General features: G+C 42.9%; 1 protein-coding gene across 3 annotated transcripts in view; it reads right to left on the bottom strand.

Annotated features, from left to right (window-relative positions):
• The window catches only part of ttc7b (tetratricopeptide repeat domain 7B), a 43,476-nt gene that overhangs the window by 9,331 nt on the left and 21,834 nt on the right, over nucleotides 1-12,311 (bottom strand). Inside the window, exons 15-20 of one of the 3 annotated variants that reach the window (XM_066694086.1) lie at nucleotides 11,436-11,596; nucleotides 10,089-10,205; nucleotides 8,601-8,698; nucleotides 6,229-6,279; nucleotides 2,553-2,693; nucleotides 854-1,056 (exon numbers count right to left, since the gene is read on the bottom strand). In XM_066694086.1, coding sequence (XP_066550183.1) covers nucleotides 854-1,056; nucleotides 2,553-2,693; nucleotides 6,229-6,279; nucleotides 8,601-8,698; nucleotides 10,089-10,205; nucleotides 11,436-11,596 — 771 coding nt within the window. Of the gene's footprint in view, nucleotides 1-853; nucleotides 1,057-2,552; nucleotides 2,694-6,228; nucleotides 6,280-6,391; nucleotides 7,480-8,600; nucleotides 8,699-10,088; nucleotides 10,206-11,435; nucleotides 11,597-12,311 lie in introns of those variants that run through there. The other 2 variants (XM_066694087.1, XM_066694088.1) reach the window with 2 other exon arrangements.

Here is a 12,311-nt window from a genome sequence, read left to right on the forward strand (position 1 = left end):
GAGCACCTCTGTCAGGGCCCGGCTAATCCTCTCCGATAGGAAGGACAAACACAAACAGCTGCTCTCTGTACGTTCACAACTCGCCAGCTCGGTGCGAAACTTTCCAAAGCATACGGCTCCGCTTGATGCCTTTTCTTCCCCCTCCACTCCCCCTGTGAAGCTCCCTGTGTCTCTATGATCCTCCACACTTTGGCCAAGTTGACCACGAGAAGTTTACATTCATGTTCACAGCACTCATCTTGCAAAAGCCACTTCCTGTTCAGTTGGTTTTCAAGCCTGCTTTGAGTGACATGTAGGCTGAATCACCTTCGATGGAGACAGAGACCAGTGGCAGGAGAGGCTCATGGGATTGTTTTGAGTTTCTGGAGACCAGACATCATAGCTGCCTAGACTGACAAACAGCAACATGACGGGACAATGCAAGCTTCCTGATAAAACAGTGACACTCAGAGAAGATGTGGCAGAGAAGACTTCCCAGTATTAATCTTTAATTAATTAGCTCATTAAAAAGACCCCTTATGAGCTTGTTCCTCATTGCCGGTCGTTTTCCTGCCACCCTGTGCCAAGTAACAGTGCAGATATGGCACTGCCGAAGAAACCCCATGGCACTTCGCTGTAATCCCGCCAATCGGCACGAGAGCAGAAATAGAAGGGCCTTGTCACCAGATCTTGACAACCTACTTAATTATATGTTAATGAAAATGTGTGTGTGTGTGGATGAGGGGGAGACTCTTATACACAGGAGTATATTTTGTGTTGAGTCACCTTAACTTTGAATCACCCACATGAAATACGACGAGGTTATGGGATGTTGTTTGCCCAGAGGAGAGAGGAGAAAGGAGAGTGTACTCACCAGTCTCTGCATGGTCTTGACATGGGTGGGGCTGATGGACAGGGCCTCCTCGTACCAGCGCTTGGCCTCGTCCATGTTGCCCCGCAGCTCGGCCACCTGGCCCTTCATGAAGAGCACATTGTGGGACATGGGGAAGAGGTTGGCTGCCTCCTGGGTGCAGGCCGTGGCTTCCGTGGGCTTCCCCATGCCTATGTAGACTTCCGCTGCAACACAGAGGAGTGCCTGGCATAAATACTCAAGCACTGTTTGAAATAAAATAATAAATAAAATAAAAAAGCCGCCTGATTTAAAAGTCACACATTTTTCTCTATCTAAAAACAGTCATAACTATATAATAATAATACAAATAAATCCTTTGTCTCACAAAAAGTAAACCAAATCTCGTGATGACTGCCTTTTCGGAGATAAAGGCATTATCAACTCGGCAGGCGATAACATCACCAGACTCTGGCAAAGGCGAGATCTCCAAGATGTTTTCATTCGGTCTCGGACGTGTTCAGAGGAAATTACATTACAAAGGTGCTGTAAAAGACAGCACTTCTGCCTCCGTCTCTTTGACCGGTTCAGAATGGCCAGGATATTTATCGACAAGGACTAGTGGAAATTCTGATGGAGAATGACATCATTCTTCCTGAGATAATCGGGTCTGGATGGAAAACAAAAAGGTCTTACTCCCAGGGCTCGGGAGAACCCAGACTTATTCCAACCTTCAGAAAACGTGTGGAAAAAGGTTTCAGTATTTGTTTGATTTTTTTCTCATGAAGACTGTATATATCATTGGATTTTATATTTCATCAAGGGTTCGGAGAAAAGGCACAGCAAGTCTGGCAATCAATATGAAGACAAAGACCCTTATATGAAGTTGGTGTTTGTTTTATCTAGTTTTTCACCATCTCACAAGGGAAAAAAAATGTTTAAAGGTCTGTAACGAACGTGATATTTTATAGACTTGTCTTTCTGTATTCCATTAAGAACCTCTCCCATCCTCTTGCCTCCCCTTGGGTCTCAGTTCATAATCACAGACTCTGAAACCCTGAGGAGGGGAATCATTAACTCGAGCTGATCAGTTCCTGCAAAGGGAAATCTGGTATAAAAACCAAATCATGGAAAATGAAAGAAGACGTTAACAACGTACCACTATACAACAATAAATTACATCCTCGGTGAAATAAAATAATCAGCCTCCTTTAATTTGGGAATTGCATTTAATGTGTCGTAACGTACACTAAACAGGTGGTGTGCAATATTAGAAATATCTTAAGATACTTAAGGAAGCAATTTAATTACCATGGCTTTGACATACAACAAAATACTTTAATCTATTCGGGGGCATTAAATAACGGGGAAATTTCCATCTCTCGGTTGAGTGACGTTCCTCCCATTTGCAGAGCATTTAATCAGCATTTGATGTGGTTTAATAATAACGGTCTCAATAAAACTGTCGGGATTTGGATAGATGATAACGGATCCAGAAGGAAAGCAACAGATTTGAGATCCAGATTTACAGTGAGACGTGCATGGACCTTTTTTATTTTTGCAAGGCACTACGGATGCTTTGTGTGGTTGTGTGAGACCTATGCATTCATACTTCTTTTTTAATTCATTAATTCTCTCATTTGTTTTTTAAGACAACCAGAGCCATCATGGACAGATCCGACTCTTGGATGGCACCGTGCCACCCGCTAGCCCCCCGGCATACCTGCGTGCAGCCAGATCTGCGCCAGCGTCATCCAGGGGTGCAGAGGGCCTTGCTTAGGTGCGCTGCTCTGCAGAGAGGACGCCACCTCCGACAGCGCCTGTTCCACACGGGAGGCGGCGATGGAAGTGGCGTGAACTGAACCTGGGAGGGCGAACGGACACATTAGCAGAGGAAGCTTCGATGGCTCGAGCAAGACAGAGGCTGAGCGCAGGCATTAACCCCTTCTGCCCCAGGACAGGTAACACTTTGCATCTGATAGGATGGCCATGGCTGCAGATGCTTGATTTACATATCTCTTGCAAAGCAATCCCCCCTACTGTTTTATATTCCAGTGGCGTTAAAAAAAAAGACAGGAGAAGCTGGAATTCCCCAGCATACTCTTGTTAAATAAACATGAAGTAAGCATCCCTTCGTTAGTTTAAATTGCTGGCAAGAACATTCAATGGAAAATTGTAGCCATAAAAAAACCATGTTGTTCAGATCTCTTTGATTTGTTCTAACATATCAGGATTACAAAGATTTGGGTATTTTCTTCTTGAGTCATATCTTCAATGAGACTTATACAGCTGCTTATTATGTCAGGCTTTGTAGATTTGGAGCTGAAAACAAACCATTAAAATGGAGTGGTAGCTATCTACAGATCCTATCTCACTTTTCCCTCCTTCCCCTTGTCTTATCATCTGTCCTGGAGAGAATGAGTTAATCTGGGCTCAGACTCTGATTTGAAAGTGTGCCCATACTTTGCTCGATTCCCTGGCAGTCTGAGTTTAAAAATATTCCAGACCTGTTCTGAATTTTCAAACTGTAATTAAAAAAAAAAAGAAATGCATTCTAAAATTTTGATTTTATTTGACGTTTTTTCATTTTTTTTAATGACCCAAAGAGCTCTTTCATTAAAAAGGCAACATTTTAGCTTCCACTGATTCATTTTCGTGATCTGCAGAGGCCCCTGTATTGAGTTATCTTTTGCTGTGGATAATTTTGTTGGTAATAAACGCATTCATCCCGTTTTTATTTAAAAATAAAAATAAAACAGTACTCTCTAACTAAATGAATGATCCTTGTCTGCAAACAGCACAGCGCTGGAGCGGTTGTGTGTTGTCGAGGCAAGCAGGCAGTAATAATTCAATCTAAAGACAATTATGCAATAGATATAGGTGACCTACTATGATGGACTGTCATGATTCCCTTTGTTCTGACGCAGAGAGGAAAATGCAATATGAAGGAGGACAGCACTTATGCAATGCATGACATGCATAATATTATTGATGTTTTTCCTGAGTAATTAAATAACACACAGTGTAAAGAAAAATGGCTTTGCATTATTATACTATAAGTTTCAAACATTAACTTACAATTAATCTGATCTTGATGTATTCATGCCGTATGCCCGATTGAAGCGACACCTAATGACCTTGTTAAAGATAAAACGGCTCTAACAGGAAGTGGCTGAAGTAAAAATAAAAACGCCCACAGGATGCACAAAAAATAAAAGATAAACAAAATTAAATGAAGATTCCTGAAGGTTTTTAATGATTGCTTTTCAGGCAGCCATGTTGTTTTTCAAACCTCTTTGGTGACCTATTTACAATATGCAAAGTTGACCTGCACACTGATGCGGGGGATCAATGTGGATGAGCTCAGATGGATTTTTCCTGGGAATGATGTGATTCAGCGATGTAGACTAAACCACAGTCTTTTAGCCTCGTCAAAACATATACCTAGGGAAGGCTAATGCAGCGAGGCCAACCGGGAACCCAGGACTGACCCTTGTTCCTGTCCGATACGTGTCTGAACCCAAGCTAATGGGTGAAACCACAGGTTAACCCAGACCGCAGGGGAAACGGGTCACATTTGATACCATGCCTCGCTCTGCACCACCCCTGCCTCTGCTCTTGCTCTCGCAGGTGAGGACAGGTCGTTTCACCCGCAGATCAGCTGGGCATTCTCCGTTTTGTTTCTTCCCAATTTTAAAATGAATCCGGGCGCAGATGGATGGCTGTCAAGATGGAGCCGAGCTTCACTCTGTCGGTTGGGGAGCAGCGGTGGGGCTGCGTAACTCAATCCGGTTATAAAGAACGAGCTGGCAATATAAATGCTGGCGATATATTTCAGGTTTGACATAGGTGCAGTCCCCACTGAGGATATAAATAACGCATTTAAGGTGTCACTACCCTGGAAAAGTACAGATCACCTCACAGGCTGCAGTATTTTCCTTGCTTTTTGGAAGCTGCTAATGAACCATTGTTCCTTAATTCCGTACAGGCGTTAAGAGTGAGCTTGTTCATATTCAACAATGTGTTTCGTGGAAATAAATGTTTAGATCTTTGTAGGGTATGTGAATGTATGCAGGATAATATAAAGGCATTCATTCCACTACATATAAAAGTCCCACACACTTTTATAGCATCCTGGAGTCTGCTTCACGATCTATTAAGTGTGATAGTTTGGTTTAGAGAATGCCATAAAATTACTTCGGTTTTACACAAAGGAATTCCGAGACTTGTATTTGTGTGCCTGTTGCTATGCGCGTCCCCAGATATATTATTTGCAACATGATCTCTGCCCTCTGTCATAGCATCATCTATAAAGTATCTATCGTTTGGCACGTGTCCCGAGCTAGTGTATGCATCTGTAAGACATTAACCTCCTCCCCGTAAACAGAACAAGGAGCCCAATGAATTGAAAACAAATCAGTGTAAGAATGACAGTGCCTTTTGATTTCTGAAAACCTCATGCTCTAGAAACAAAACAAAAGAGAGATACGCAAAGAAACTGAAATAGTTTTTGAATCCATGCCAAAATGCGCATGAAAAATCATGAGTCGGTAAATGGAAGGAGCCAACGTCTTGCTGTCGACTTGAAATGCACGAGTGACGACACAATGGGACTGGACGCTTGGTCCCACACGTGTAACATGTAACCATGAAGCATGCAGAATGAAAACGTGTAGAAGGGCACCCCAAACAATGCAGCATGCACAACATCACACAACAATTCACTGTGACAGTGCTGCAGTTACAGGCGCATGCAGGGAGCGAGCCGGGCATGAAAGAGGCACACTAGCGATTGTTAAAGAAACAGTATTCATTCAACAAGGCCACATTACTGAACACTAATACTTTTTCGAAACCGCAAAAGTTTTTTCTCCCCCTAAACTGGCCTTTAACACATAACCTACATTTAAAATAAAAACTGAAAACAGAATTTGAATTGCAGTGGCATCGGAGGGAACCAAACATAACTGTTGTAATGTTTCAACATGTAACTTACCTCACCATAACCCTACATTACTTGACCTACATTGTTCAGAAATTCATCCTAGAGCATGCTGGGATAAGTGTACTATAAAATGATGAACTTCTCAACTAAGTATAGAGAGTGGATCCCCAACGATAACACTTTGTTTAGGGCCCTGAGAAATTATACTGCCTCTTTAATAATTTAACTCCATAGCTGGCCGAATGCATTCAGGTCTCATCGTACAATCGGCCCGGGGGACAATAAACAGAGGTCAATAGCAGCAGCAGCCCCAGAGTCACACACTAGAGTCAACTACAGCTACGGATGGACAGTAGCGTTTACATTCGGTGGCGGAAAAGACCAAGTGATTTCTGAGTCCGGTTGACGGCAGAGTAAGTAAAAAAACAGTAGGCCTCGAGAGAGCGCTACTTACAAACTGAAAAAATGGAGTAAAAACCATGAAAGTAAGCATCTGGAGGGTTGCCTTTAAATAACAAATCAAACCACAAATTAAAAGATCATTGAAAAGAAACAAGCAAGCAAAACAAAAGAATCAGGTTAGGTTTTTCACCATCTTTACGGGAAGGGAGCAGGGGTTTGATGTACTCTTTATTCCTCACAGCAGGTGATGGATGCTTATCTGACATTCATACAAAGAGGTGACATGTCAGGGTCATGCTGTTTCAACCGACCCACCAGCTGAGTAACACACCTCTCGTTTACAGAGGACGTCGCTGGTAAACACAGGCTGACTGAGAAACATGGCCTCTGTCCTCGGGAATCATGGCTCCCCGACACAGAGACCAAGCCAAGAACAAGTGTCAGGGAGCCAGGAGAGGAGCTGGGCACTGCAGGGGAAGATTGTGCTGTTAAAGACCTGAGGGGGGCCCAGGACTCCTCAGCTCCTGAGCACACAGCCATGATCTCTTTATCTACCCAACATGCCTCTCAGACAACACCCTGACACCTGCATGTCAACGGCAGTTACAGTGTATTCTGAGAACACACACACACACAAACATCAGAGTAATGATGGGGGGCTGGAGGAGGCAGATGACAAAGGATACAGAGATGGAACAGAAAGAAGAGACGGCCACCAGCAAGGCTAATAAAGTGTACAAAACAGCTTGTTAAAATCCACATGGTCTAACAAAGCATGTGCTGGCTTTAATGAGACCGGGGACAAAGAACAGCCAGTGATTGAAATGATCCGGTATTTGCATTTGTTTTACAATGGCTTCCGGGGAAATGCGAGGACACAAATTAATTTCACTTTGACTAGCAGTCACTCTTCAGACTTCAATAAAAAACACTAGCGCTTCCACACAGTACTGTAGCCTCTGGACTGACACAGCTCTTTTGCTATGCGTCTGGAGCCCCAAACATTACGTTGTGGAGTGTCTAAAGGGGACATATTGAATTGTGAGGAATGGACAGATAAATCAGAAACAAATGCACGCACAAACGCAAACACACACACACACACACACACACACACAAACAGCAGGAGCAGAGAATAGTGGTTTACAGGTGAAGGATGGCCGGCGCCCAGGAAAGTGGTCACAGAAAGCATGGTTGCTTGGCTTCGGGGGGGGTTCGGGTTTGGAAGGGTGAGAGTGGTGAGAAGACACAAAAAAGTGCAGAGAAGGTTCTGATCCAGAGAAAGAGGAGGAGGAACCTGAAGCTAAAAACAAAACAAAAAACATAAGAAGAGAAGAAAAAAGAAAATAGAAGGTGACAAAAAAGGACACACTGGAACGACAATATGAAACAGAAATGAGAAGAAAAGAAAAAGACACAAAGGAAAAAAAAAAACACTTGAGCGACGCTAGATGCTGGCGATGCTCAAAGCGTCACAATGAGATGAAGCTGGTTGAGGTTGTCTTCCTCTGGTTGAGGAGCACATCAAAGGCAGAAGAGCTTGCGAGTCCTCCGAGCCCAGCCCTGCCTCTGGCCTCCATATCAGTAGCGGCGTGTTGCATTTTACAGCTCATACCTTGCCTCGCACTTGGCACCAGAGGAATGTTACAGAATACAATTAACAGCAGATTTGTGAGTCTCGGCAGAGGCACATTTTACCTCTGCAGTGAGATTCCTGGCTCGGGGGAACCGTTGCAGTTTTTTGGCTGTAACTGAACGCCACTATTGCAAAAGTCTGATACTAGGGAGCTTTAGTTTTACACTGACCATATATGGACATGTACAAATAGAGAAAAATATATTCATAATCATCAAGGAGACAAATTTGAACAAATTTAAATTGCAATCACAGCAACAACCAAATTAACAGCATGTGCCGTGCTTCTCTTGAGTGACGGACACTGTACTATGAGGTATTGCGTTCTTGTTACTGTTCCAGAAAATTAAAAGGTGTTAATTGCTTTTGGGGGGAGGAGGTTTGGAAAATGCCATGTATAGTACTGGAAATAATTATGGGAAAACAGGGGGTCATCAAGTAATATCTGTAGCGTAATAATGAATCTGAACCAGTTATCCAGCCAGGCACCTTTGCCTTTGATTGACTGATTGATTAATTAGGTGATTTATATTGGAGAACATTAACATCGCATCCTAGTTAGACTTAGGCCTAGAATGTGTTCCTATAAGAGGACAAACCACCAACAGATTCACAACAATTGTGCTTTGCGATCATCTGAACCTGAAAAAACAAACGTTACTTACAAAGATGTATTATTTCCAGTACTGTACAAGAAGCACTTCATAAGACTTATTACAGAAAGTAATACTCCTACTAATAAAGTCAAATATCTATTCTATTTTTCGAGTTTAAGCGTGGTTTCTTACCCGTTTCTGGGTCACTGAAGTCGGGGAGTGTCATGGTGTTCAGTTGCCTCCTGTCTGCGATGGCTCGGTCCAACAGACTGCTGCCCCGACCCGAATCACTGGCAACATACAAGGACCGGAAGGATTTGATTGAATTCAACAGGGGAAGTTGTGCTCATGTTTATTTTGGATGTGCTGAGCAATAAGGCTGAGATGACTACAACTGTGGATGGCAGTATTTGTTTATTTATTTTCGCACAAGCAAATATTCATAAAAATAGCGTGTAGCCTTAATCCATTGTTCTCTGTAAGTATTAATGTGCCAGTTTTAAAAATGCAAAACACTTGTTTGTTCAGTAAAGGTTTCTTCAAACATGAGAGCGAGACAGCGTTTCACATCAAAAAGCTGATTAAAGTTGATCTTTAAAACATTACAGTGCAGATTACAGAGGGTATTAGAAATGTGGTTTAATTACCTTGAAGGCTAAAAAAATACTTCTGTTCTAGGGAGAGTGATTTCACTTTAAACAATTTTGAAAAAAAAAAAAAAAAAAGCTCTAAGAGTTGAAAAATGTACATTTAAATACTTAACGAAATTGTCAAATCCACTGGATTAGCCTACGGGATGTGTTTTGAAAGGGTTCTTGGAAAATATAAATACAACAAAGAAGAAACTCACAGAATCATATGAAAATGGTCTTTGATTAGTGTGTCACAGTGATGTTTATAAAAAGGATGTGTTTAGCCATGTTTAATGAAGTTGACAGTGCTGGTTTTGTGCAGCTCCCCACTATAGTGACCAGGAAGATATTTTCCCTAATATTATTAACAAATTAGATTCACCAAGTTCTTTATAGATATATGGTCCCCAGCCGGGCTACCCAACCTGCAGCTCCTTCAACCCACACCTTGGCACATTTGAAATCAGTTAAAAAATGATTATATTAATAATTAGCAGGATATAACCTTATACATGTTGGTTGTGCCAAATTATTTCAGTGGAGTGGAGTAGAAGAGCCAAAAGGCTACGTAGCCCTGGTGTAGTCAAATGTGTAAAACTATTGTTTGATATGTGGCCGAACGTCTCCCTCCTTATTAAATCTGGTATTCATGTGAGCATGAAGCACCGCTATGTCTTAGCTAAGCAGTAACGTCACTCCGAGCACAACACAAGGCGATCTTAAAGCATCTGATGAGGCCCGCTACTAATTAGTCCCGCCGGATTCACATTGCATGCTTAGAAGATGCTGAGGAATGCTGTGTAAATGCTTCAGAAGTATTTGTTCCTTTTCAAGTGGAGAGTCAGTGAATTGATCACCTACAGCGCTGAAGACAGAAAATCAAAACATCTCCCAGGTTCCACAAAATGCACCCATGATCCTACTATATGATTTCATTACATAATGGACACACACATATATAAGGTTGCAATTTCACACACACATTTAATTTAAATCACTGTTCCTGCTACTTTGTTAAACCTTAATTATCGCCGGAGGGGGAGCGTACCTGGGGTTGGTGAGGTTGTAGCAAGACTTCCAGATCTGCAGCATGTGCTTACAGGTCAGGAGAGCTTCGTCCGGGCCTCGGCAGATTGTCTCCAGCTTCACTTTTGTAAACAGGAGGCTGAGACCCATGAGACACGACAACCATCAGCTTGTGCACATCTACACATTATTACATGAAGATCAGACCATAGTCAACAGAGCTTCAATAACAGTTATTGATGTCACTGTTCAAGAGCAGTATAGGTCTGCAACTCATTGCCATTTTCCAATCCTTTTGAATTAGCTAATTATTCTAGTTCCATAGAACCGATTACTAATAATTCAAAACAATCTACAGAACTTGGTAGATAAACACATTCATATTGCTTTAATATGCCAATAAATAGCAAAAATATGTCCTTTTGTATCGACTGTAGTTATATCTGTTCCGATCCCCTAAAGGACACAGAAAAACTGACGTGGATTGCATATTTATAAGATAGATCCGTATGAGCTACATATAGCCTTATAGGTCCATTTCTTACATCGCAGTCTGTAGGAACGTACACTCCCTGTGGGGATGTTGAAGCTCAATCAAGCTAGTGAAAAATAAATCTTGTTCTTTTTCATGTTACATAAGTTGGAAAGGCATACAGTAGCTAGTACTGCTTCCCCCTCAGGGAGAAGAATCTAAATCTATTAGAAATGCATAAATTCAAACAGAGAGAAAACAAACAGCGCTGAATTTCAGTTGCAAATAATCAGGGGTGAAACTGAACCCTGTGACGGGGGTCCGTGTGTGCATATTAAAAATCTATTAACTACCGACGAGCAAATTTAGATGACATCTCTGGTACTCCTAAATTGGGTGCTTAACTCGGGATCAATGTTTCCCTGACCCTCCCTCTGGCTATCCTAACACTCTTGTAATTAACACGGCCAGCTGTTCCACCTCTGTTCTGACTCCAGCGGCTGAGAGCAGACACACTGGTGGCTGGGCAGTGAAGGGGGCTGGACGCTAGCCAGGGAGTTTCTCAAGCTTCATGCACACCATCTCTGGCCTGCGAGGACGGCCTATATCTAGTTAGCACCGTTGATTAGAAATTCTTCAGTTTTCTGTGTGAGTCGAGGAAAGTAAAGCAAATTCACTAAAACAATTACATGGCCGACTGGCACCATGAAATAGCTGTCGTCAAGTCAGCGGTTTTACTTTCTCACTCCAGAGGCAGGGTGGCCATTGTATTCAAGCTGGACATGTGTTTGATAACAAGGGGAACCACGTGCAGATAAGGAATCGTGATGGATTACAAGCTCGATACACGCTCCGTCCAGCTCGGGACTCATCTTAGCGTCCTGCCAATGGACTCACATGAAGTTCTCCGGGTATTCACTGAGGGCCATTTCGATGATGTTGAGGGCGTCGTGGTAATGTTTCTGCGCCGACAGCAGCAGGGCCAGGAGGTGCAGCGAGTGGACGTCATCTCCCTGCAGCTGCAGAGCCTGGCGCACGTAGCCCAGGGCCTCCGGGATCTGCGGACGCAAAAAACGCAGCTCAACTCCTGGCACAGCCCCGCCTTCATCCGCTTGGCCTTCTGGGAAAGCACAGGAAGTGTGGGCTCGTCTTCTCTCACCGAGACACTCTCCCCTCAAGGGACCTAAAGACCCTGCCGATCCTGAACCAGCTTTGGTCAATGCCAACCCTGGATGTGCTCCACAGATGCCCCACTGACCGGCAGCGGGCAGGCCTGTATGGATCTGGCAACAAGCCCTCTCACGGCCAAGCTCCGGTCTCCTCCACAGCACCGATCAATCCTCATCAATGCAGTACTGAAGACCTACTGTACATTTTTATTATTTCATAAGTAAACTGCTGTTTTAGTGTCCCAGGCGGTGAGTAAATTAAATCTGGCACTTAGAGTTAAACGGTGCAACTTTTATTGATGTGGAAGTCCTGAACTGGTCTGACATTTCAAGACTAACCACCTCCTGGATTGTCCAGCTTCCCACTTCTTTCATTAATTCTTATTAATCCTGAGCACACAGAAGTCTGTTTGAAATCTGAACCTCTTTAGCTAGGTTCAAATACACACGGGTAGAAAAACCTTGATAACCAACATTCGTAAAATACTATTGCTTTCCCGTTTAAACAGTCCGTTTAGATTTCTTCAGGACATTCTTGTGGTCCAGTCAGGTTACCAGAAACACTCAATTTAACAACCTGGCTCTCACCATACCAATGCACAAC

Source organism: Amia ocellicauda, chromosome 21, assembly GCF_036373705.1.
Source record: "Amia ocellicauda isolate fAmiCal2 chromosome 21, fAmiCal2.hap1, whole genome shotgun sequence".
Classification (NCBI taxonomy): domain Eukaryota; kingdom Metazoa; phylum Chordata; class Actinopteri; order Amiiformes; family Amiidae; genus Amia; species Amia ocellicauda.